This window comes from Phocoena phocoena, chromosome 4, assembly GCF_963924675.1.
Source record: "Phocoena phocoena chromosome 4, mPhoPho1.1, whole genome shotgun sequence".
In the NCBI taxonomy this organism is placed as follows: domain Eukaryota; kingdom Metazoa; phylum Chordata; class Mammalia; order Artiodactyla; family Phocoenidae; genus Phocoena; species Phocoena phocoena.
In genome coordinates, this window is record NC_089222.1 from 32582293 (window position 1) to 32609507 (window position 27215).

The 27215-nt window shown below is 43.0% G+C and overlaps 1 protein-coding gene across 1 annotated transcript in view; it reads left to right on the forward strand.

The window, feature by feature from the left end:
- MED12L (mediator complex subunit 12L) overlaps nucleotides 1–27215 on the forward strand; it is a 308272-nt gene that overhangs the window by 46841 nt on the left and 234216 nt on the right. Inside the window, exons 5-6 of the mRNA XM_065875806.1 lie at nucleotides 23647–23816; nucleotides 26255–26365. Of these exons, the coding sequence (XP_065731878.1) occupies nucleotides 23647–23816; nucleotides 26255–26365 (281 nt within the window). The remainder of the gene's footprint in view (nucleotides 1–23646; nucleotides 23817–26254; nucleotides 26366–27215) is intronic.

Consider the following 27215-nt stretch of genomic DNA (forward strand, 5'->3'; position numbering starts at 1 on the left):
ATTTGTTAATATGGTGTATCACATTGATTGATTTGAGTATATTGAAGAATCCTTGCATTCCTGGAATAAACCCCACTTGATCATGGTGTACGATCCTTTTAATGTGTTGTCAGATTCTGTTTGCTAGTATTTTGTTGAGGATTTTTGCATCTATGTTCATCAGTGATATTGGCCTGTAGTTTTCTTTCTTTGTGACATCCGTGTCTGGTTTTAGTATCAGGGCGATAGTGGCCTTGTAGAATGAGTTTGGGAGTGTTCCTCCCTCTACTATATTTTGGAAGAGTTTGAGAAGGATAGGTGTTAGCTCTTCTCTAAATTTTTGATAGAATTCACCTGTGCAGCCATCTGGTCCTGGGCTTTTGTTTGTTGGAAGATTTTTAATCACAGTTTCCATTTCAGTGCTTGTGATTGGTCTGTTCATATTTTCTATTTTCTTCCTGATTCAGTCTTGGCAAGCTGTGCATTTCTCAGAATTTGTCCATTTCTTCCAGGTTGTCCATTTTATTAGCATAGAGTTGCTTGTAGTAATCTCTCATGATCTTTTGTATTTCTGCAGTGTCAGTTGTTACTTCTCCTTTTTCATTTCCAATTCTATTTATTTGAGTCTTCTCCCTTTTTTTCTTGATGAGTCTGGCTAATGGTTTATCAATTTTGTTTATCTTCTCAAAGAACCAGCTTTTAGTTTTATTGATCTTTGCTATTGTTTCCTTCATTTCTTTTTTAATTATTTCTGATAAGATCTTTATGATTTCTTCTTTATGATTTCCTTCTGCTAACTTTGGGGTCTTTTTGTTGTTCTTTCTCTAATTGCTTTAGGTGCAAGGTTAGGTTGTTTATTCGAGATGTTTCCTGTTTCTTAAGGTAGGATTGTATTGGTATAAACTCCCCTCTTAAAACTGCTTTTGCTGCATTCCGTAGGTTTTGGGTTGTCGTGTCTCCATTGTCATTTGTTTCTAGGTAGTTGTTAATTTCCTCTTTGATTTCTTCAGTGATCACTTCGGTATTAAGTAGTGTATTGTTTAGCCTCCATGTGTTTGTATTTTTTACAGATCTTTTTCTGTAATTGATATCTAGTCTCATAGTGTGGTTGGAAAAGATACTTGATACAATTTCAATTTTTTTAAATTTACGAAGGCTTGATTTGTGACCCAAGATATGATCTATCCTGGAGGATGTTCCATGAGCACTTGAGAAGAAAGTGTATTCTGTTGTTTTTGGATGGAATGTCCTATAAATATCAATTAAGTCCATCTTGTTTAATGTATCATTTAAAGCTTGTGTTTCCTTATTTATTCTCATTTTGGATGATCTGTCCATTGGTGAAAGTGGGGTGTTAAAAGTCCCCTACTATGAATGTGTTACTGTCGATTTCCCCTTTTATGGCTGTTAGTATTTGCCTTATGTATTGAGGTGCTTCTATGTTGGGTGCATAAATATTTACAATTGTTATATCTTCTTCTTGGATCGATCCCTTGATCATTATGTAGTGTCCTTCTTTGTCCCTTTTAATAGTCCTTATTTTAAAGTCTATTTTGTCTGATATGAGCATTGCTACTCCAGCTTTCTTTTGGTTTCCATTTGCATGGAATATCTTTTTCCATTCCCTCCCTTTCAGTCTGTATGTGTCTCTAGGTTTGAAGTGGTTCTCTTGTAGAACAGCATATATACGGGTGTTGTTTTTGTATCCATTCAGCCGGTCTGTGCCTTTTGGTTGGAGCATTTCATCTATTTACATTTAGGTAATTATCAATATGTATGTTCCAATTACCGTTTTCTTAATTGTTTTGGGTTTGTTATTGTAGGTCTTTTCCTTCTCTTGTGTTTCTTGCCTAGGGAAGATCCTTTAGCATTTGTTGTAAAGCTGGTTTGGTGGTGCTGAACTCTCTGAGCTTTTGCTTGTCTGTAAAGGTTTTAATTTCTCCATCAAATCTGAATGAGATCCTTGCTGGGTAGAGTAATCTTGGTTGTAGGTTTTTCTCCTTCATCACTTTAAATATGTCCTGCCAGTCCCTTCTGGCTTGGAGTTTCTGCTGAAAGATCAGCTGTTAACCTTATGGGGATTCACTTGTGTGTTATTTGTTGTTTTTCCCTTGCTGCTTTTTGTTTTTTTTTCAATACACGGGCCTCTCACTGTTGTGGCCTCTCCCGTTGTGGGGCACAGGCTCCGGACGTGCAGGCTCAGCGGCCATGGCTCACGGGCGCAGCTGCTCCGCGGCATGTGGGATCCTCCCAGACCGGGGCACGAACCCGTGTCCCCTGCATTGGCAGGCGGACTCTCAACCACTGCGCCACCAGGGAAGCCCTCCCTTGCTGCTTTTAATATGTTTTCTTTGTATTTAATTTTTGATAGTTTGATTAATACATGTCTTGGCATGTTTCTCCTCGGACTTATCCTGTATGGGACTCTCTGTGCTTCCTGGACTTGATTGACTATTTCCTTTCCCATATAATCTCGTCAAGTATTTTCTCAGTCCCTTTCTTTTTCTCTTCTTCTTCTGGAAACCCTATAATTTGAATGTTGGTGTGTTTAATGTTGTCCCAGAGGTCTCTGAGACTGTCCTCAGTTCTTTTCATTCTTTTTTCTTTATTCTGCTCTGCAGTAGTTATTTCCACTATTTTATCTTCCAGGTCAGTTATCCGTTCTTTTGCCTCAGTTATTCTGCTATTGATCCCTTCTAGAGTATTTTTATTTTCATTTATTGTGTTTTTCATTGTTGCTTGTTTCATCTTTAGTTCTTCCAGGTCCTTGTTAAATGTTTCTTGCATTTTCTCTATTCCATTTCCAAGATTTTGGATCATCTTTACTATTATTATTCTTTTTCAGGTAGAATTCTTTTTCAGGTAGACTGCCTATTTCCTCTTCATTTGTTAGGTCTGGTGGGTTTTCATCTTGCTCCTTCATCTGCTGTGTGTTTTTCTGTCTTCTCATTGCAGTTATCTTACTGTGTTTAGGGTCTCCTTTTTGCAGGCCACAGGTTAGCAGTTCCCATTGTCTTTGGTGTCTGCCCCCAGTGGCTAAGGTTGGTTCAGTGGGTTGTGTTGGCTTCCTGGTCGAGGGGACTAGTGCGTGTGTTCTGGTGGATGAGGCTGCATCTTGTCTTTCTGGTGGGCAGGTCCACGCCTGGTGGTGTGTTTCTGGGTGTCTGTGGACTTACTGTGATTTTAGGCAGCTGCTCTGCTAATGGGTGGGGTTGTGTTCCTGTTTTGCTAGTTGTTTGGCATAGGGTGTCCAGCACTGTAGCTTGCTGGTCGTTGAGTGAAGCTGGGTGTTAGTGTTGAGATGGAGATCTCTGGGAGATTTTCGCCGTTTGATATTATGTGGAGCTGGGAGGTCTCCTGTGGACCAATGTCCTGAAGTTGGCCCTCCCACCTCAGAGGCTCAGCACTGACTCCTGGCTGCAGCACCAAGAGCCTTTCATCCACATGGCTCAGAATAAAAGGGAGAAAAAGTAGAAAGAAAGAAAGAGGATAAAAGAAAATAAAGTTATTAAAATAAAAAATAATTATTAAGAAAAAAAATTTTTTAAAAAGAAAAAACAACAAAAAATGGACGGATAGAACCCTAGGACAAATGGTGAAAGCAAAGCTATACAGACAAAAATCTCACGCAGAAGCATACACATACACACAAAAAGAGGAAAAGGGGAAAAAGTAATAAATCTTGCTCTCAAAGTCCACCTCCTCAATTTGGGATGATTCGTTTTCTATTCAGGTATTCCACAGATGCAGGGTACATCAAATTGATTGTGGAGATTTAATCCGTTACTCCTGAGGCTGCTGAGAGAGATTTCCCTTTCTCTTCTTTGTTCTCACTGCTCCCAGGGCCTCACCTTTAGATTTGGCCCCGCCTCTGCGTGTAGGTCGCTGGAGGGCGTCTGTTCTTCGCTCAGACAGGACGGGGTTAAAGGAGCCGCTGATTCGGGGGCTCTGGCTCACTCAGGCCATGGGGGTGGGAGGGGCACGGAGTGCGCGGCGGGCCTGTGGCGGCAGAGGCCGGCGTGACGTTGCACCGGCCTGAGGCGCGCCCTGCGTTCTCCCGGGGAAGTTGTCCCTGGATCCTGGGACCCTGGCAGTGGCGGGCTGCACAGGCTCCCTGGAAGGGGGGTGTGGATAGTGACCTGTGCTCGCACACAGGCTTCTTGGTGGCGGCAGCAGCAGCCTTAGCGTCTCGTGCCCGTTTCTGGGGTCCGCGCTGTTAGCCGCGGCTCGTGCCCGTCTCTGGAGCTCCTTTAAGCAGCGCTGTTAATCCCCTCTCCTCGCGCACCAGGAAACAAAGAGGGAAGAAAAAGTCTCTTGCCTCTTCGGCAGCTCCAGACTTTTCCCCGGACTCCCTCCTGGCTAGCCGTGGTGCACAAACCCCTGCAGGCTGTGTTCACGCCGCCAACCCCAGTCCTCTCCCTGCGCTCTGACTGAAGCCCAAGCCTCAGCTCCCAGCCCCGCCCGCCCCGGCGGGTGAGCAGACAAGCTTCTCGGGCAGGTGAGTGCTGGTCAGCACCGATCCTCTGTGCTGGAACCTCACCGCTTTGCCCTCCGCACCCCTGTGGCTGTGTTCTCCTCCGCGGCTCCGAAGCTTCCCCCGCTCCGCCACCTGCAGTCTCCGCCCATGAAGAGGTTTCCTAATGTGTGGAAACCTTTCCTCCTTCACGGCTCCTCCTATTGGTACAGGTCCCGTCCCTATTCTTTTGTCTCTGTTTTTTCTTTTTTTTTTTTTTTGCCCTACCCAGGTACCTAGGGGGTTTCTTGCCTTTTGGGAGGTCTGAGGTCTTCTGCCAGCGTTCAGTAGGTGTTCTGTACGAGTTGTTCCACGTGTAGATGTATTTCTGATGTATCTGTGGGGAGGAAGGTGATCTCCGCGTCTTACTCTTCCGCCATCTTTCCCCTCTCTATGATTATTCTTGAGTATTAAAAAGTGTGAATGTTAGGGCTTCCCTGGTGCGCGGTGGTTGGGGGTCCGCCTGCTGATGCAGGAGACATGGGTTCGTGCACCGGTCCGGGAAGATCCCACGTACCGCGGAGCGGCTGGGCCCGTGAGCCATGGCCGCTGGGCCTGCGCGTCCGGAGCCTGTGCTCCTCAACGGGAGAGGCCACAACAGTGAGAGGCCCGCGTACCGCAAAAGAAAAAAGAAAAGTGTGAATGTTGAATCCATGAAGGTCAATTGCCTACTGTCCTTTTCTCAGGGTAGGGTATAAAAGCTTTGACCTAAAAAATGCTTAAGGCTAAAACTATTTTAAAATCGTGTGAATTTTAGAACCTCACCCCTAACTTTTTAGGTCTAGCATCTCAGAACGAGCTTTGGGCTGTACTCGTCTTGGCTCTGGTGCTACGTGTCTGGGTGACTGAAAGCAAAGTCCTTAGTCTCTCCAGACATGGGTCTCCTCAACCTTGATCCAGTCCATGGTCCACGTGGCCTTTAATTGCCATGGTCTTCAGCTTTTCTTTTTTTGACCTTGACATTTTTGAGGGGAACAGGCCAGTTATTTTGTAGAATGTCCCTCGATTTGTATTTATCCAGTTGCTCATCATCAGATTCTTGTTAAGCACCTTTGGTGGGAGTATCACGGAAGTGATGCTCTGAGTGTCTTAGTACCTCCCATGGTATTGTCCCAGTACCAGTGGTGATAACTTTGAGCTTTTGGGTAAGGTGGTGTCTATCAGGTTTCTCCACTGCAGAGTTACTGTTTTATCCTTTGTGATTAATAGGTAATTTAACTAGGTAGATATCCAATTGCTCTTTCTATATTCTTACATGTGTTTTAAAAACGCAAATGTAGCGTACTCTTTATACCGTATGAAAAGAGCACACAGTTTTAAATATCTGATCTTGGTTTGCTGTCATTCTGTTACACTGGGTATCTCTCACTTACTACTTTGTTTTCAGCACCTTCTTCAGCTTCTTTAAGCAAATTACACAGTGCCTTTGGAAACATTTGACTGTGTAGACATGGCCATAATGTAGCAAGTTTCTCACTCCAAGCAAGCTATACAGCCGAGCAAGTACACACATATATACGTGTTGAATTGCATTAAATGGCATACACGGCACACGATTACCTTGCAGTAATAGTTTCTGTGTTCTAGAAAGCATTCAGCACATTTGGGGCAAGATTGACTATTGAGTGTCACCCTCTTCTGGCGTTGTTTTTATGGCTTCCATTGTCTTGATGATCGTTCTTAGGATTTGTGAGGTGTTTTCAGTAGAAATGGCCTTTATTCCTTTGTAATAGAAACATGTTTTATTTTCAGTTCCCACATTCAGTGTTGGAACAGAGCTGTACAGCACTGCTGTTTGATTTTATTGAAGAGAGTTTTTCCTAATGTTCAGTGGGCTAACAGTAACAAGGAAGCAGGCCTGTTGTGTACATTCTTTAAATGTAGCAACACAGAAATCCTCACTGTCATTATGCAGCATTACAGATCTAAAATGTAGAGTAAGTGAGTTGCTGCCCTGGGGAGCTTGCAGCGGGCAAACGCATACCTAGTGCAGTGTGTACCCAAAAGTGAGAGGGGCGAGAGGGGCCTTGGGTTTCTGGGTGAGGTTGCATGTGTAGTTTCAAGGTGGGGGGGGGGGCAAAGAAATATTTGACTTGTACAAATCCTAACATCAGGGCAGAGATTTTAAACCAGAGGTGAATTAGGGAAGCTTGGAAGAAGAGACTTTAATTCTCCCTCTTTATGAGACCTGAAAAAATAAGAGGTTATAGGTGGACATGATGTTTAGAAAATGCGTCTAATAGATGAGTGTTAAGAGACTCGAGGGAAGGAATACCAGACGTGATACATATTTGGTTTCCGATATTTTTTGGCATTGAATGAAGTTTTGTTTTTAGAACAAGAATATTTAACTGTCTTAAGTGTTTTGAGCTCACCAGAGAAGAGCATTTAAAATGGGCTAGCTAAGGGAATTCCCTGGTGGTCCAGTGGTTAGGACTCGGTGCTCTCACTGCTGGGGCCCGGGTTCTTCCCGGTTGGGGAACTAAGATCCCGCAAGGCATGCATCGCAGCCAAAAAAAAAAAAAAAATTAAAAAAAAATAAAAACCAATCAGTCAGTAAAATGAGCTAGATAATACTTAAAAATAAAAAAAAAAAGTAAAACTTACACAGAGTTATATAATTAAAATCTTTGAACAGATTTGGAAATGGGACTATGGTAAATAACACAGAACCCTTTACGTTTATTTGTAGGAATTTCCCCAACAGTAAGGAGGAGTCTTACCGTTAATGAGTTATGTGAGTTCATCATATAACTCTAGTATGTACTATTATACCATTCTTGCTAACGCTGTAACAGTGGCTGTCCCTTGAGCAGTTATGGAACCACCCTCACTGCGGCGGGCGGGATTTTGGCGCACCCGACAGCCCTAGATTGAATCAGCTCCTGACGCGTGCTGTGAAAATGAGCTTTCCAGCCTTGGGGATACCTCCTCCTTTTGCCATTGGGCCCTACGACGGTGTTTCTTGTGGGCTAGTGTGAGAACAGCCCTCCCCGGGGCCACCAGGGTGGCTGTGATGTGCCGTGGTACCGCCTTCCCCCTTTCTTAGTGAGCGCTGGCTCAGCTCTCTGTCTCTTCTGTCTGTTGTCTGACTTATCATTCAGGAGCCCTGGGAGAAAGTTCACAGATGAAGACACTGATGTGCAGGTGGGGGACGGAGCCCCTTAGCTCCTGCGTCCAGACCGGGCCCCGGAGTCTGTGCTGGGCGCTGTGCTGGTCGGTGGGGACGCAGGGGAGAATGTGGTCACTGCCCCCCGGTGTTCACAAGTGGGGGGAGGGGGCACACAGCCAAACACTGCAGATATTAGAGGAGGGAGGAGGCGCAAACAGCGAAGCGCATAAAATGCGGAGGGAAGCCTGGGGAGGTCGCAGAGGAAGTGCCATTTGAGAGCAGTTTTGGAAGAAGCAGCGTTGCCCAGGAGGACAGAGTCGGGGTCTGTCATGCAGGGAAGGGCATTTCTGGCAGAAGAATGGCATCTGCGGGGGAGTAGGGCCATCAGGCGGTTTGACGTGGGACCCCCAGGGTTTACTTTGATCTGGCGCGTCAGGTACCCGTGGGGCAGTGCGGAAAGGCTGTGGGGAGGCGTGTTTGCTAGAGCGGCATGATGGGGAGCCCCGGAAGGGCTTCTCACTACTATGACTGTGGTCATCACACACCCCCTCAGCTTCTTGTCTGTGCCATGGGCGTAACTGACAGTATCTTCTGAGGATGAAGTGAGTCAGTACCTCTACAGCGTTCAGAACAGTGTCCACCCCACAGTAAGTGGCCGGTAAATATAGACCGTTAGTAAATAGTATGCAACAACTGCGCTAGGACTACGGTTATCACGAGCCAGTCTCCACTAATTATTGCAGGCATTGTGCTGGGAACTTTACAGACATTATTTGGAATCATTACAACATGCTTTCAACGTAGGTTTTATTATTCCATTCTGTGTATGCGGGGCCCAAGCCTCAGAAGTTAAGTCACTTGCTGGCACACACGGAGTGGACCTACTAGGAGATGTCTGTTCTTTCCTCCCCACTGTGATGGTTGCCGGGGGGATGTGCATGTTGTAGGTCTGGCCCCGGGAGGCAAGGAGCATCGCTAGGGAGAAGGGTGCAGGCAGGGAACTGGCTGCAGGACTTGGGGGCTGTGGGCAGCATCAGAGGAGCCAGAACTCCTGTGCTCGCGGGTGCCATGGGGAGCAGGCAAAGCATAGCAAAGCCCAGGGTGCCAGAGAGACGAGAGCCAGGTGAAACTGCTTGCAAGATGAGCAGCTCTAATTCTGGCTAGGAATTGTTGGGTGTTCAATATGGTGAAGAGTGACAAGTCATATCATGGGCATGAGGGCTTTTTTGGGGAAACAGATTAGAAGAAGCTTAAAATGCTTCGTGGTTAAACAGCCCAGGGAACTGCTCTCTTTACCCCCAGTTGTTTCCTCTGTACCCCTGAGGCTTTGTTGGGTTGGGCGTTTGGGGTGGGCGAGAGACTTTTCTTGGTTGACTGTACTCTTGGAATCACCGTCCTTATCGCCCCCAAAACACGTAGAAGAAACAACCCCCTTTCTTGCTCAGTGGGTAATTAATTTGTGACATATTCATTGAGCCATTTGGACTGCAAAAATAAGCCCTGCTCAACACATAATTGACAGTCTGGTTTCTTATCAGAGCCAGCCAGCTTACATTCAGTTCGGGTCCTTGAAGACGGTGCATACTTTTTTTGATTCCAGGGACGAGTTTTGAGTTTCAAGTCAAGATTGCCTCCGCGTTTTCACGTGTTCCTTGTATCTTATTTGTCATAAAGGAGATATCTGCCTTGTTTACTATGAAAATAACCCTGAAGGCTGGACAGATGTGCTTGCATAAGCATAATTTAAACTCATGCTTTACCTAGGTGTGAAAAATAGGTTTTAATTGGTGAGGGAACTCTGGCTATATCCAGTAAAAACCACTCTCCAATAGAAGGAACAGGACCTATGGGCACTACTTTGGCACGTGCAACCGTTCCATTCCTTTCACCTGAAAGTTGTAGCATCCATTGATGAACCGAGTCCAAAACCATTATTTCCCTGGGAATGGCTAGATGTTGGCATTCTTCTGTAAAAATGGGCTTTCCCTCATCAGCTGTGATAAATCATAATTCTTTCTAAAAAAATAAAAGGCAGAATAAATGCTAAATTCTTTTCCTTTGAGTATCAGTTTTCAGAGTAAGAATTGCTGTCATTGCACATTTAGTTCTTTAATAAATGAGTTTCTCCTTTTTTTTTCTTATTTAAAAAAATTTATCTTTGGTCAATGTTATGGGCTTACTGATATTCCTTCATTCAGCATTTTGCAACCTGTTAATACTTGTTGTTCATTTTAGTGTTCCAGTTGTCCCAAAGGTGGCCAATGGAAGATGTTTCAAGCTCTGTTGTATCCTTTGACATGACACCATTTGACTTAGAGCACCTCCTTTTTTGGCACAGAAAGCCTCCCAGGTTCATCTTGTACTTTTTCTGCCTCGGGTCCGCAGTCAGCCGTTTCTTCACGGAACCCTACTTCTCTCTGGTGGGGAATGGCATTTAGAAAGCAAGATCTGGATGCTGACAGTGCTCATTGCTACTAGGACGTCATGGCATCTAAGCCCTATCTGGATGGATGGGATACATATATATCTGTGAATACATGTGTGTGTACACATGTTGTGCATTCCTATGGGAGTTTATATTCCTATTTCCAGTTTACCTCTAACATTTCCATGTAACATTAAAGATTTTTAGTAATTTCTCTGATTTTACCTTTATTTCATATCTGTTACATGGACAATGACATGGTTTCCAGTAACAAGGACATGGTTACTTATCTGTCTTACCCTGCTATAAGCATATACTAGATTCAGAATTAAAATCTATATGTTAGGAAGAAAGGAAATATCTAAGTACGGAACGTCTTGGTGGAAGGTGAAGGAGAGCTGACTATCCCATCATGTTCCATAGTAGGAAGCCAATAGATAATGCTTAAAATCAGGAAGTACAACTGCACGTGTGTTATTTAGAGATAAAGAGGTCAACAAAAGAAGCACAGTGGATGAAAGAATCGAAAATAATTGCTTTTGGGGACTGGGAAATGGAGGAGTCTGTGGACAGTGGACTGCTGTTTTTCACAATAAGTCATACAGAGCTATTGGACTCTAAGACACGTCCAAGTGTAACTTATGATATAAATAAAAAGTTAGCTAAGCCTAATCTCAGTCCCAAATTATTACTCTCTATTTTTGTGTTGTTGATACCTTTTCTGGAAGATACCTTGCTGAAAAAAAAAAATGTGTTTCATGCAGAAGATTTGAAGGAAGCTCAGGGAATGCATTACAGTTTTAGTTCTTAGATAATATTACGAGAGCTTACTTTTCACTCAGCCAAGTGCCTGCTGCTTGGGACCTTAACAGAAATTGGAAGACTTTTATATTTTTCCAGGTGTGTAGTTGTTCAGTTAATTGGATATGTAAAATTTACAGAGACTTAAAAATTGAGGTAAAAATCCCATCAAATTTATCATCTTAACCATTTTATATGTACAGTACAGTCTCACTGTCTGCATTGTTGTGCAACAGGTCTCCAGAACTTCTTCATCTTGCAAAACTGAAGCTCTGTACTCATTAAATAAACTCTCCTTTCCCCTCTCTGCCTCTGCCCTCCCTCCACCTCTGTCAACTGCCATTGTACTTTCCTGATGATTTATATACACTTTTAAATGTTCTCATCAAGTTTAACATGCTACATTGTTACTCTGCATTCCACATTGTTGCCCTATGGAAACATGTTTCAGCTTTTTCTAAAGTAAAAATGTTATAGCCTGGCCCATGTTAGAATGCTAGTATGTGGTGGTGGTGGTGGTTGTTGGTTGTGTGTGTGTGCATGTGTGTGCATGCGTGTGTGTGTGTGTGTGTGTGTTTATGATCAGTTAAAGGTAATGTCTGCTCAGGATTGCTTTTTGAATTTCTTAGAGAAATGCATTCGGAGAACTTTATATATATTTTTTTACTTAAATATATTTTTAAATATATTTAAATATATTTAATATATTTAAATATATTTCATTTGAATAAAGAGTGATTTAGTTAAAAAAAAGTATATTAAGATTCTCTGCACTGGAGTAGATGCTGTTTAGTTTTTAACCAAATGGAGGCTGTGCCATCTGCCTTCAAGGGGGCTGCCTTAAAGGCATTTTTGTGGAAACGAGATGCATACATAAAACACAGAGCAACAGTCGGTACATGATTACCGGTAATCATACAGGAAACGACTGGGAGGCTGGAAAAATTAGGGGAGGTTTTCTGTAAGAGTTGAATATGAGCTGGGCCCTAAAGAAATCTAGCCTTTAAGTAAATATTGGGAAATTTGTGCTTTGTTTTGTTTTCACGTCTTAAACAGTATTTCTTGGTCTTAAATTAGCTAGTTATCTTCCTCTCCGGCAAACTGAGAGCACATGAGTTACATTTATAGTTCTTTTATGCGTACTGTATTTGCTTTGGTTTTTACCACTGTCATTTCTTCTGGTCTTGTTGGTTTGGGTGAATTACCTGGTCTTGAATTTCCTGTTCAGAACCCATTGCCGCTCAACAGTTTCTCTGTTTTCTAGTCACTTTTAATGTTGACTCCTGATTGAACTAATAAATCTGTGATAAAATAGTGATCAGAGTCCCAATTTCATTAAAATTTAGTTCTTTGCTGTCTATGGCTGTCAATACGTACATGTACCTCTATACCTGGAACATATTATACAGCAAAAATATCTGTTTGTTGGAAGTTTTTGTAGCTTGCAGCCTGGTTTTATATATTGTCAGTTGGGGCAGTCCTCACAGAATCCCTCTGAGGTAGCTAGGTATCTCCGTTTTACAAATTAGGGTGAGAAGATCCATGGAAAGTGGGAGAACTGGGAATTCCACCCTGGACTTCCATTTCTGGGTCCTGTTTGCTTTGCAGAGTTTCTAAGCGGCTCGTATCAGAGGGGCGACTGTGAGGCTGGGATGGAGTGAGGTATGAGGGGTGTCTCAAAAAGCTCAGTGTTTCGTGAGTTTTATTATTTGTTGTGCATCTTGTAGATCTGTTGCTTAAAGCATAAAGAGGAGGATTTTGAGAAAAGACAGCTGCTTGTGTGACTTAAAAATTTTTTTAAAGTAGGTAACACATATCTATGGTAGAAAAACACGAAATACCCCAAAGGGCGCAGTGAAGTCTCACCTCACTGTGTCCTCCTGCGGCCCCTCATCACACACTTCAGAAGGAATTGTTGTAACGTTTCTTGTGTATCTTCTGAAATGTATTTTTTTTTGCGGTACACGGGCCTCTCCCGTTGTGGAGCACCGGCTCCGGACGCGCAGGCTCAGCGGCCATGGCTCACGGGCCCAGCCGCTCCGTGGCATGTGGGATCTTCCGGGAACGGGGCACGAACCCCTGTCCCCTGCATCGGCAGGCGGACTCCCAACCACTGCGCCACCAGGGAAGACCTGAAATGCATTTTTATGTGTATCTTTAGTGCATGTTTTTACGTTCCTTTCAGAAAATGGGTGCTTGCTCTGTGCTGTGCACAGAGCGCCTTGTTCTTGTAAGGGGCTCTAAGCTACTAACTTTGTAATACTTATAAAAGCTGGATCTTTTCTTTTTGCAATTTGTATGGGAATGTTAATTCCATGATGAATAGAAAGCTTTTTTTTCTTTTAGTTAAAAAAGACATACTCTAAGTTTCAGGGTCATTTTCAGACAAAGTGTATATAATCTTCCAAATGAAATCCCTGCAATAAAGTGGCTCTTCTGCCCATTTCAACTCACCATGATTTTGGAGTCGAGTAATATATAGAATATATTGACAGGATAGAAAACACATTAAGGGTCGATAAATGGTCAGTTGGAACATCTTTGTGAGAGTAACACAACTAAGATGAATAGATGGAAATAAACATATCATATTGATATATGATATCGTACCGTACAATATATCATACGGTCTTGGAATCTTCAGCAAAATAAAACCAGGTGAGTGCCGGAGGAGAGGATACAGGGGATGGGTCTGCGTGGTCTGTATGATGTGTAAGCGTTTTTATGTTTTAGAGCCTTTGGGTCTGGAGTTTCTTCCCACGGTTATCTGTCTTCCACTAGGATGCGAATACAAATACTACAGTCTGTAGTATTTGTATTCGCGTCCTACTGGAAGACTCTTGTTCAGAATTACAGATTTTACAGCAACTACGTCTAGGACCTAAGAAGTAAACACTGTGCTGCTCTTACTGTAGGAACTTTACTCAAAGCACAACTGGTCATGGAATTAAATTCCAATGCCAAGCGCAAAAAGGAAAAAAAAAAAAAGAAAATGTAGTTTATTTTTGCTCCACAAATGACTGGGGCTTTCTACTGCTTCCTCTGTAGCAGAAGCTGGAGGAGGGGCAAGGGTAACCAAGCATCCGATGTAGTGTAATTTCAGTAGCTTTGGCGCCTCCAGTAGGGCCGGCAGCGGGTCTTTCACCAGCACTGCGCCTGCGTTTCTCCTCCCCACAAATCCTCAGGAGGGCCCCCCTTTATTCCTGAGGCTGCAGGAACACGCAGAGGCATGTTCTCCTGTTCACAGGGAGGCAAATTTGTGGTCTCCTCCTCGAGTCTCTTGTCTTGCCCTAGCTGTCCTCTCCTGGGGCAATGAAGTCCTCAGCCTGGTCTCAGATGTGGAAGGCGGTGGGGACTTGTCCTACGGGGTTAAGTAAACGCGCCAGTTTAATATTTGGAAAAATAACATCCCAGTTATTCCGTGAGAGGAATATCTCAGCTAGGCCAAGGCCGTCGCTCACTCAGAAGTTGGGAAGGATTTGAGGAACTTACCCTCTGATAACTAGAACATTCATTTCCAATGCCCCCCCACCTCCCCAGAAGGGGTGGGGCTGTCACGGCAGGCGTTTCGCACGTGCCCCTCTGTCAGGAGGAAACCGCGAAGCGGTGCTGCCCAGAAGCTCGTGACGTGGTTGATGGGCGGGATACGGCGTTCTCGTTCCAGGGGCTAAAACTGGATTCTGCCTTTGGCTTCAGATGCACCTATGGGGTTGACAGAGAAAAAGGACAACTGGAAAAAAATCCCTAAATGCAACAGTTACCATATGTCTGCATTAGCCTGGGAACAGGAATTGGAGACCTGACAGCTAGAGGGGAAAACCAAGAAAAGGGTCAGAGGCTGTCCTCAGGTATGAGATGCTGCCCGGCTTCTCGAAGACAGGCAGGCAGGCGGTTAGGAGTCTCCCTGCTGCTTTGGGACTCAAGTCTCTTTTGCTCCCTCCTTGTCAGCCCCTCTCCTCTCCCTGCCCAAGACCTTGCCGCCCGTCTCCTTGGCCACTTGGTCTCTTTTTCACCCTGAGATCCTTAGGCATTAAGCATCAGTCACACAACTGCACAGTTATTTATATGTTGCCCTGTAAGGGCCCTTATCTTTTGCGGGGGCATTGTCCCTCCCTCCTCAGAGCGGTTGGTTGGTTGGACCTTCGCCTCTGTCTGCAGGCTCCCTTCCCTGTCTCGCCACCCTTCTCTTGGACTTCAGAGAGGAGCAGACTCCGTCAGTCTCCCTCAGCCACCTGTTCACGTCCACCCCGACACACACCTGTACAGACTTACGTGCAGCAGCCAGTCCTCACATGTCTTCCTGTCTCGGCCAGAGAGTTCCTACTTCCAGCCAAGGTTACTTCCTGCCCATCTGGGGGCTCCTGGCCGCCCGGCCTGTAAATCATGCAAGTTTGCTTCCTCTCAGAAGCACACAGCAAACGGTGTCACAGTTCTAAGCATCTTATATCTTACTTAATTCTCAAAATAGCCATATAGGCTAAGTACACTTATCAGCCTGTTTGATAAACAAGTAACGGACGCATCCAAAGGCTGAGTGACTCGCCCAGGACTCCAGAGCTGCTAAGTGATTCGAGCTGCGACGGGAACCAGGCCACCTGACTCTAGAACCTGGGCTCTTCACCACCAAGCGAGTAAACATACGCTGAGGGCTCAGGGGAGGGCTGAGTGAGTTAGTGCACAAGATAGAGTTCCCCACATCCATATCTTCACCCCGAGCCTTCTGAATGTCAGACCTGTGTATCCACCTGCCCCTGGACACACCTTCCCATGAATATCTTTGACACATCAAATCCAAGTGTTCAAAACTGCACTCAGAACTGGGACGCCTGAATAATAAGATCGGCGGATTGTGTCCATGTCAGTATCCCGGTTGTGATATCGTCCTGTAGTTTTGCAAGATGTTAACATTTGGGAAAAGTAAGTAAAATGTACACGGGGTCTCTCTATATTGTTTCTTACAAGTGCATGTGAATCTATGATTATCTCAAAATAAAGGTTTAATTAAAACAACACGTTCATGAAAACAAACACATTGAATTTAGCCCCCTTACCCTCCCCCCGCCCCGCTCTCCGTTCCACATCCCGTTCTGTGGCACCGTGATCTGCTCAGCTACCCCACAGGGAGATCTGGAAGCTGCCCGCCCCTCTCTGTTTCTCCCTCTCCACCGTCAGGTTGCTTACAATTCTACCTACCTCTTTTTTTGCAACCTCCTCAGTCACCTCTTCACTGGACTTTGCAGCCTCCTTTCAATTTGTCTCCCTCCCTGCCACCCCCTCCTGCAACTTCTGAGAGAGAATCTTAATTTACATATCTGATCTCCTCTTTCCTTGGCTTAAAATTCTTCCATGGCTTTGAGTCATTCGTGGCAAAAGATCAAACTCCATAGCTTGTCACTGCCTGGGCTCTTGTTTTTAAACGCAGGTTTCTGGACCCCAGTTCAGACTCACAGGGTGGAAATCTCGGAGTCAAAGCTAAATCGGTATGTTTAGCCAACTGGCGCCCTCTGGTGACCATTATGTGCCATCGCGTTTGAGGACCTCAGGCCTGGGCCACCTACCTCGCCTCAGGGGTGACCCTTTCTCCCTCTGCCTTGCTGCTGTCCGCAAGGCCTGGGATGTTTACACACTGCTCTTTCTGCCTGTGGAACTCCTTTGTACCTTTCCTCCAGACTTGGCTAAAGCATCCCCTTGCTTCATCTCCTGTGTCCCATGGCATGTCAGAGCGCTTACCTCATTGCTGTCAGTATCTGTGTCCCTGTGTGTCTCTCTACCTCAAGGATGAATCACCTCAGGTGGGCACTGCTTTCTTCTCACCTTTGTAGCTCCAGACCCCGGGAGAGCTTCTGGCCCTCCGTAGGCATTTAATGTTTGCTGCCCAATGCCCATGATTTTTATTTTTTCTTGAGTTGTCACCTTGATCCCCAAGTGACAGTACTTACTGTCATTTCCAGTAAGTAAAACCAGAGAGAAATAGCCAGTTAAAAATAACATGGTAAAATTACTCATCCAGACAAAACCAGATATTCAGTATTGGCCATTTAGCCCCAGTGTTGCACAGTTAATTCTAAGTGAGAGGAACACTTAAAGCATAAAAAAGATTCAGGAATTGTACCATAGCACTTCCACGAGTGACAACAGCCCATCTACCCATTCCAGCACCCCACCCCCCACCCCCACCTGCACACACACGTATGTTTCCTGCTTTTCAGCCAGAGGGCCTGATCTCACTAACCGCCCATTCAGCAGAACCAACATTCCAGCCGGTGGGGTGACGCTCCTTTGGTCTCCCGTCACCCTGAGGCAGCAGTTTTCCCTGGGGCTCCTCTTTATCCAGCACTCTGTTCCCCGCCCCGCCTTTCACTCCCCAAGTTTGACCAGTGGCCGAATAAGGGATTTCCGCTTTCCTGTGAATCATTTTATAGAATTCAACTGATTAACTTTTTTTAAGCCTTTTATTATGGACATTTCAAACATAGACAAATATAGGAGAATGTAATAAAGTCCCTGTTATGCATTACCCAGGTTTAACTGTTCACCCTCTTGGCCACGCCTGCTTCTACCCTTATTCTCCTCCCTAACCACACCTCCTCCCTGGGCCCCTCAAAGTCTCTTCGTTTCGTCGTGGATTACTTTTCATCCGTGCAGAGTAGTCTTTTTTACTTCGTGAAATGCGGATGAATTTTTATTGGTAGTAAGGTATTTCAAGAAAACATTAAAAAATTATATAATAGCTTTATTGAGATACAATTTATACTGTTTTACAGTTCATTTTAAGTATACAATTTAGAGGTTTTTCATGTGTTTACAGAGTTGTGAAACCATCATTACATTTTAGAATATTTTTATCACCCTGAAGGGAATCTCGTACCCATTGGCAGTCACTCCCCATTTCCCATCAGCCCCCCTCAGCCCTATAGATTGGCCTATTCTGGACATTTCATCTAACTGGAATCATTACATACGTGGTTCTTTGAAACAGGTTTCTGTCAGTTAGTATAATGTTTTCAAGGTTCATCCGTGTTGTAGTACGTATCAGTAGTTCATGACTTCTAATGGCTGAGTGGTATCCCATTATAGGCATATCAGACATTTTATTTACCCATTCATCGGTTGATGGACATTTGAATCGCTTCCACTTCTTGGCTGTTATGAACCATGCTGCTATAAGTGTGTACAAATCTTTGCGTGGGCGTATGTTTTCATTTCTCTTGGGTGTATAACTAGCCGTGGACTTGATGGGTTATATGTTAACTCTATGGTCAACCTTTTGAGAAACTGCCACACTGTTTTCCACGGTGGCTACATCATTTTACATTCCCACCAGCAACGTATGAGGACTCTAGTTTCCACAACATCCTCACCAAAAAGTTGGTATTATCCGTCTTCTTGTTTATAACTGTCCTAGTGGTACCTTGTGGTTTTGATTTGCATTTCCCTGGTGGCTGTTGACCTTGAGCACCTTTTCATGTGCTTATTGGCCATTTGTTTATACTCTTTGGAGAAATGTTTATTCAGATCCTTTACCCATTTAAAGAAATGGATCGATTATTCACCTCTTTATTATTGAGTTGTAATCATTCATTATATATTCTAGCTCCAAGTCCCCTGTCAGATAAATGATTTGCATATATTTTCTCCCCATTTTGTGAGTTTGCCTTTTCACTTTGTTGATGGCATCCTTGGATCCAGAAAGCGTTTTGACAACAGAAAACGAGAAAATCTTTCAGTCATTTTCTTGGGGGCTCACAGATGGAGGGTGCAGCATCTTATATATACTGAACTTTCCTTCTCCCCCTCCCCACACCCTCCCCACCCTCCCATCTGTCTGCACCGAAGGCAGGTTTGCACCAAAGTCGGGCTGGTTAAATCCTCTACATGCTGCAGTTTTGAGAAGCGGTCTGTTCGTCCTCACTGTGGAGAGGCAAGAACCTTTAATTGTAGTGGTGTAGCTTCAGGGAGAATGTTTGAGGATATAGGTTTTTCCATTGAGGAGCCTGTCATTGGAATTGACTTAAGTGCTGATTCAAGTGGATCACTTTAAAGATGTGCACCTTCATCTCTGGACTTGGTTGGAGTTTTTACAAAGCAATCTTTGTTGCATCTATTTTATGTAGTGGGTTCCCACTGGTTTTGATAAAAGGAAAGAATTTAGCAAGGAAAATAAGCCTTCACAAAATTAAAAGATATATATATATATATATATATATATATATATATACATATACATACTAGGGGGTGTGTGTATAAAGTTTACATTTATACTTATATTTACAGGAAGTTTACTAAAAAGAATAGAAAGTTCTGTATTTGCGTGGGCCTCTTGTAGCACACTGATGAACAGGCGCTTCTAGTTGCATTGGTTGTAACAAAGGCAGAGTGCACTAGAGAGGGAATTTGGCATTTTCCCTGCGGTGGTGTTTGAAACCTTCTAGGTCTGCAGTGATGAGTTTAAACTAGAAAGCGAAGATGTTTGTATGAAGATTTGATAGGCAGAATAATTGCGGAGGAACTTGATTTAGTCGTTTTATTTTGGGAGGACCTTATAGTGTATTGACTCAAGTCAATACTTAGATCTTGAGCACGTAAGGAATAGTTTTATAGGGATGAAAGAGACGGAGGAAATTCTAATACATCAGTTAGAGAAGAGAGAGAGATCCCCGCTAGGTGGTGGGGTGGTGTCCAGAGACTAGAGAAGGCTACACGAGAGACGTGACGTTTGAATTGGGCCCAGAAATATTCCCATCCATGAACACAGGTGGTTATGGAAGGTCCTGTTGATAGAGCATCATAGGCATGAGAGTCAGAGAGAAAACACCTTGAGCTAGCACCTTGAGTATGTATGAGGATGTGATGGTAGATAGTATTTGAAATGATTTTAATTCCCAGCTAAGGAGTTTGACCTCAGTTCATCAAGGACTGCAGATCCATCGAAGGTTTTGGAACCATGAAATTGACGTTGGTTGATTCCATAAACACGTATCCAGAGCATTATGTTAGGCATTGCAGCTCAGCTGAGACAGAGGCAGGGTCTAACATCAGGGGCAGTCAAGGTCTAACCATTAGTTTCCTTTCTAAAAACTTTTCATACCAATAATGATGATGATAGCTTCTGCAGTGCAGGCACTGTGCTAAGTAACTCATCCTTACAGTAACTGACCTGGATGTATTATTATTATTTTTTTTCCGGTACGCGGGCCTCTCACTGTTGTGGCCTCTCCCGTTGCGGAGCACAGGCTCCGGACGCGCAGGCTCAGCGGCCATGGCTCACGGGCCCAGCCGCTCCGCGGCATGTGGGATCTTCCCGGACCGGGACACAAACCCGTGTCCCCTGCATCGGCAGGCGGACTCTCAACCACTGCGCCACCAGGGAGGCCCAACCTGGATGTATTATTGATCCCTGTTGCAGAGATGAGGAGATGAGGTTTAGCGGAGGCTAGATGCCTTGCTCACGACTCAGTGGCAGAGCTAGGATTTGGACCCAGGGCCATCCTGTCCCTAAGTTCATTCTCCCGGTAGCGCTCAGTGCGGCCCTGTATTGCGTCTTTGCTGTGTCACGCTGCCAGGACGCCCTCTCCGTGAGCGTTGCTGCACTTGGGGTGCTCTGTGTTTGCCCCCAGGGTGGATGTTCCTCCTCTGCTGAGTTCCCAGTTCTCTTATTAATACTGTAGGTATTTCAGGCCCTGGGAGATCATCTTTTAATGTAACTTGACACGTCTCTCTTCTCACCTGTCATGTATTTATCAATTTATGTACTTTCATGTCCTGGAGTGGGACATCTCACACCTGTCTGTGTGCTTCTGGTTTACCTGTGTGACCTTGAGTTACGCCTGCAGTGCCTGGGTCTATTGTACGGTAGGGTGAACCGCATGGCCTCTGAAATCCCTTCTGTTTGAGGGGTGAGGCATCCACAAAGAGGAATAGTGGCTACAGGATTCTTGGATGCTAGGGAGAGTGTTGTGAAAAGGACAGGTCATTCTTCTCAGTGCTGACCCCTGACCCACCGTCAGTAACATTCATGTTCGTAAGCGCTCTAATAATCTGGCTTCGTGGACCTTGAGTTCTACCTGACATCAGTGAACTAGAGATGTAGCCGGAGCCTCTGAGTTGCTCGATTTTAGAACTGGTCCACTTTCAGAGCGGCCTCTTTCATCGCTCTCTGCATCTTTCTACCTTTGAACCTCCTTACCTCGCTCCCCCACCTTCCCTAAGATCTCTAACCATTCCTGTTTCCTTTTTATCACTTAGGACTGGGTCCCCACTCCAGACCAATGAAATCAGAATCTGGTGGGACGGGGCCGAAGACACCGGCGTTTGGTAAAAGCCCCTCTGGTGATGGCATTTGCGTTCAGGGCTGAGAACCGCTGTGTGTCTTGCCGCTGCTGCCCTCATCTCTCCCTTTTAATGATCAGTCCTAGCTAAGCATGAGAGGTGTCCGTGAGTCTAATAACTTTAAGGAGTATAATACTAGTGACTATTCGTTATTTTTTGTTTCTAATGAAAATTTTTTGTGCATCCTAATTTTTATATTAGTTCACACTGGACTGTCTTCAGTCCCAGGTCTCTGAATCCGTCTGATTGATAGGATAACTTAATGTCAGTTAAATCCGGTTAAAGTTAAAATACATGACCAAGAGGTCTATATTTGAATTCCCCTTGAATTTTAAAAGTAACTCAAATTGTGGAATGATATATTCAGATTCTTAAAAAGATACACATATATTTATGCAAACAGTCAAGCACACAAGAAGGAAAAAAGAAAACTGAAAAAAATATAAAACTGTTTAATGATTATGAGATTTTTCTCTTGTCATATCTGTATTAGAAGTTTTCTGTAGTGAATGCGTATTTCTTCTCTATTTAAAAAAAACAATCTTGAAAAGAAAATATACCCTAGACAAAGTAGGGGTGTGTGTGAATGTGTGTGTTATTTTTAGCTCTTGAAGCTAAAATATTCTGAGGGGGTGTTGAGAATAGTACCATACTGAGAGTGAGTTAATAGCAAGGCTTGGCGCACAAAAGCTAGGATTTGGATCCTTGTTATTTTTGTTTTTGCTTATTATAGCTAAGCTAAACTCCTCTCATCTGATGGTTGGTATTTTGCTTTGCTGAACAAGTGAGAGTCATGAGATGATTAGTCCATAACAGGGGCACCAGAAAATGATGACATTGATAATTTATTGTTTGGTTTTTAATGATGGGGGAGTAATTTGAACAATAATATCTATTATTGGTGGTGCTTTCTGAAAAACGATTATACCAGGAACAGAATGTTGACTTAGTATCTGTTCATCTTTTTGCAGTGGCTTATTACTCGAGCAATGCTTAACGTGTGCATTTGAATTTCAGTTTTAAATAAGACACAATTAGAACAAGTGGTTTAGACCAAAACTTAGCAGTCATTAATCATCTCTGGGTACTGTTGTCAAGTGATTTTAGTAGTACTTAAAAAATAAAATCAAAACGTTCAATTTCTAATAGGTGTTTAGTTTCTACTCTTATTTTTGTCAAGATAGGTTCCTTTAAAAATAAGAAGGGTGGAGAAACTACTGCCGAAATAATGAGAAAACAGCACCGTGTGGTAATATTTCAGTATGATGATTTCTTCTGAAATGCTGTTTCACTAATCCTTGGGGAAATTTGGCTGTGAGCATGCAATTATTACATTTTTATCCACAGAATGGGCTAAAGTTGGCATCACATCCTTCATGGTAGTCAGAGGCAACACATTGACTTAATTTGTGACCATGTGGCGGATACTTTTGAATAATTTTAGTGATTTTTTTTTTTTTTTTAATGCTACATTTTCTGTTTCCTCCCCAGTTTCCTACCTTTTGTCGCTCACTACTCTTTCTGACTGAGTTCTGAGGCATCTTTTGTTGGTTGGGGAGAGTAGAATAACTGAAGGTCCAGATGATTGTCCAAGAGGCGGCCCCTCTTGTGTCCCAGGCAGGGCTGGGGGAGTGCAGGGCGGAACGCTATCTGGGGCCAGCCTGCGGGGAAGGTCCGTCCTCTTACAGATTGACAGAAACAGAACACACCTTAGTTAGGCATGTTTGAACCCTGACTTGGAGCTGGAAAAATGTACCGTTAGGAGAGCTGCATTTGGGGGGATTTTGAATTCTTTTGGAGTAGTAGAACTGTGGTTTCTTTTTTAATTTATTTTTTTAAAATTAATTTTATTAAAGTATAGTTGATTTACAATGTTGTGTTAATTTCTGCTATACAGCAAAGTGACTCAGTTATATGTACACATATACATTCTCTTTCATATTCTTTTCCATTATGGTTTATCACAGGAGATTGAATATAGTTCCCTGTGCTATATACAGTAGGACCTAGTTGTTTATTCTGTATATGTAATAGTTTGCATCCGCTAATCCTAAACTCCCAGTACATCCCTCCTCCACCCTCCTCCCCCTCGGCAACCACAAGTCTGTTCTCTATGTCTGGAATTGTGATTTCTTAAAGTGCTCACCTCCCCTGTTCTATTCCCTGCTTGTGCCTCTGATATATTTTTATATGAGTGTGGGCATCTCTTCTCCTAGGTCAGGGGTCACAGAGGGACAAGGGAAGAGCTGGCCGGCAAGGCATCCTTGCCAGCCGGTGGGGCAGGCACATTACACTAGTTTGCATTACTTAAGGGCTTTGGGGTGGGTGTGCCTTTCTGAACAGTGCTTGCATACGTTTTCCAAAGCCATTTTTGTGTAATAGATGTTTGTTTAATAAGTATATCCTTAAGATAATCAGAAAGGAAGAAAAAGTTCTTACAGTCATCGTATCTGGGAATGGATTTTTGTTTTCTTTTTTTAAACGCAGAGTGGACACAAATATCTACCAGGTATCTTCGAGAGCAGTTGGCCAAGATTTCCGACTTTTACCACCTAGCTTCCAGCGCAGGCGATGGCCCTGTCCCTGTGCCACCCGACGTGGAACAAGCAATGAGGCAGTGGGAGTACAACGAAAAGTTGGCATTCCACATGTTCCAGGTAACATTCCCACGAAACTCAAAGGCTGCTAGCATGCTTTTAAGAGGAGAGCAAATTCCTTACAGTTTAGTTTTTTTTTTGGAGGGGGGCGTTAAATTATATCACTATATGAACTAATACATTCAAAGAAAGCCATCTGACATATCTCACACTAAATTAATATTAAAGGTAACACCTTTGCCCTGAGATGACAGCTTCCTATTATACATATTGATCGCCAGCTTTCAATGATGCCAGCTCTTTTAATGCCATTAATTGGTTTGTAATTGCGCTATTAAATGTCATCCTCCCAAGCCATTTACTTTGCAAAAACTGGAGGCATTAATTCAAAAAATTTTTGTGCTGATGCCTCCTGTCTTATAGATCTCCTTTAGAGCTTAGTTATTCCAATGAAAGGTCATCTTAATTTTGTTCAGCTGCAGTTTAAAATGCAGTTGAGAGGAGGGGTAAGGGCATTGAGGAACGACTGAACTCCCATCCTGACACGCTGATGTACATCCTATTGACCAGAAGAGGGCGCTTGTGCGGTTATTTGCCTCGATTGATCTTTACTCCCGGCGTGGAGGAAGGACGAGTGTGTTCAGCTGGAGTTGTGTTACCAGCATAGACGTTCACGACCTGCTATCTTGATCAAAGAGGAAGGGGGTAGAAAGGATGTGTGGTTTCTAAATTTCCCTTCTTAGAACTTCAATTACAATTTCCAGGTGGTAAGCAACTTTTTCTAAGAGCTCAAAGTAGGAAACTTTGCCGGTCCTTTGGGAAGTAGCATTGTTAGTTTTAAATCAGTAAAAACTCTTAACCAATTCTAGTTCCATTTAGCAGAAGACTACTTCGGTGCCTGCTCTGAGCTTTTATGACTTTTTTTGAGCTGAGGATTTAGTCTGCATCTTTGAAAAAAGTGTCTCTCAGCATGCTTAGTATTTTAGGAAGGATTACTTTATGTATTAGGAACACTGAGATCAGTATCTCTTTTTTGGAAGCAGGTAGGTCCTAAACAGATGAATCTAACTGGGACATTAATTTAAAAGTTCATCATATTTTAATTCACCTTATTCTGAAACATGAAACTGTCTCCAGTATGTACATGTGCAGGTGTGCATGTGCAGAGATAAGGGTACAGGTACATAACAAAAGCATCTTGAGGATGGACATTACGTAGTCGTTGGAAGTCATGCTTATGACGATACTTTTTCTTTTGAACCTTGCCTTCACCATCTCTTAATTCTTCATGCAAGGTTCCATTTTATTTATTTCTTTAACTTAAAGTTTACTTTATTGGTCTGAAAATTATAAATTGCACTTTTTCTGTGGCTAACCTTTTAACATTTTTTTGACTGTAAGCATTTTTAAAAAATAGAAATTAGCAATAAGTGAACACTTTGCTATCATGTCAATGTGGTGTCGCTGTCATGTTTTAAATATAGAAACTATAATTTAGCAGTATATTTTTATACAAGTCATTGATAACCATGGTAGTGGACCACTGGTGATACGTAGATATGTCAGAGTTGCTGGGAACAAAGTAGGACTTCATATTAACTACTGAGGTTGTTAACCAGAATGACCATAAAAGTTTAAGTGGCTTTCCCAGAAAACATAGCTTTTTGTTCCTATCTTGAAGATTCTTTTATGATGTGAATCATAATACAAGGTTATAATATGACATTAAATATGTGCGTGCATAGAATGCCATAAAGAATGTGTGTATTTATATGTGCATACATAGGAAGACAATAGATGAAAATGTGAACATTGCTTATGTTAAGAGGAGCTACACCAACCCTGTGAGGCATTTTGGAAATTTATGGGTATGTTGTTTTTTAGTGTATTTATGTCAGAATATTTATACATTATTTTATTACAAATTCCTTTTATTTCTTTATGTTACAGATGATTAGGCCATTATATTGACTTTTAAGGTTACATTTCGTAGGTAGGTTATGGTAGCTGAAATTCATTTTAGGATAGAGAAGGAGGCTACTAAGGGGCCTTGGATCTGATAGGATTTCCAACCTCTTTTTTTGAGACGATAGTACGATGGGTGTTTTTGTTCTTTGTAATTACTACCGTTGGCCAAGTTTCCTCCTATGAGTATGAGTTCATAGTACCCTGAAATCTAGCCAGGTATTTGACATGCCCTGGGAGTCTGAATTTTCTTTCTTGTAGGAATTAATTTTTATCAATTTAGAATGAAGCAGATATACAAAGCCCAAAGAACAACAACAACAACAAAAGAACCCTCCAATCAACCATACAGAATAGCACCAGTTCTTTGCTTTGTTTAGCATTTAAACTTTGATCAAGGGGACTGTGTTTTACTACAACAACAAAAACAATAGTAAAATTACACTTAAGCATAAAGATAAGACTGCTGTTTTTTGAATTTTAGTTGGTTTTGTTTTAACATTATTAGTGTAATTTTTCTTTGTTCATTTAAGGAAGGAATGCTAGAAAAACACGAATATTTGACATGGATCTTGGATGTGTTAGAAAAGATCAGACCAATGGATGATGATCTTCTTAAACTCTTATTACCACTAATGCTGCAGGTACGGTACATGTAACCATGAGCCAGTTGATTTTATGGGCAAGGAATGAGTCTGATGAGAGTGATGAGGTAAGTGGAGGTGGAAGAGGAAAAATTTTCTTTTTGAAATGGAAGGAGAAAAGGTCTTGATGCTCCAACACTTGAAGTGATAAGAGGCTTCTTGTAAGTTGTAGCAGTCATTTACTGGGCCTCGTGTTCCTCTCAAGTATTCTTACCCACATTGATTTCCCCCCTTCCCTGAGCTGAGCAAACAGCTCTTTAAATACTGTCTCCTTGTTCACACAGATTTCTGTGAAAACAAAACAGATCGTCTCTTTGTAAGGATACAGAGGATCTTCTACATTCTTTTGACATTCTTTGAGCCACTGGGGGTGGGAACTTCCTGTTTTCATGATTGGCCTAAGATCTGTTAAAATTTAGGCTATCTGGATGAAATTTATTTAAAAAAAAAATTTCTTGGAAAGGTAGTTCACGCATTTGACAATTCCAGCAATATGAAAGAGTATCGAGTTGAGAAGTCATTCTCTCTCTCACCCAGTACCCTCCCAGAGACCACAGCGTACTAGTGCCCTGTGTCCTCCCTGAGACATCTGTATCTGTGCTGTCCACTCTAGTAGCCGCTAGCCAGACGTGGCTCGTGAGCCCTTGACAATGTGACAAGTTCACATTGTGACGTGCTCTTGATTTAAAGTGCGTGTGAGGCTTCTGACTTGGTATGGAAAAAGGAGTATATAATATCTCGCTAATACTTTCTGTGTTGAAATGATAGCATTTTCGATTTAGGTATATTGGGCTGAATAAAATACATCATTCTGTGATTTTTGTTTTTTTAATGGCTACTAGCCATTAAA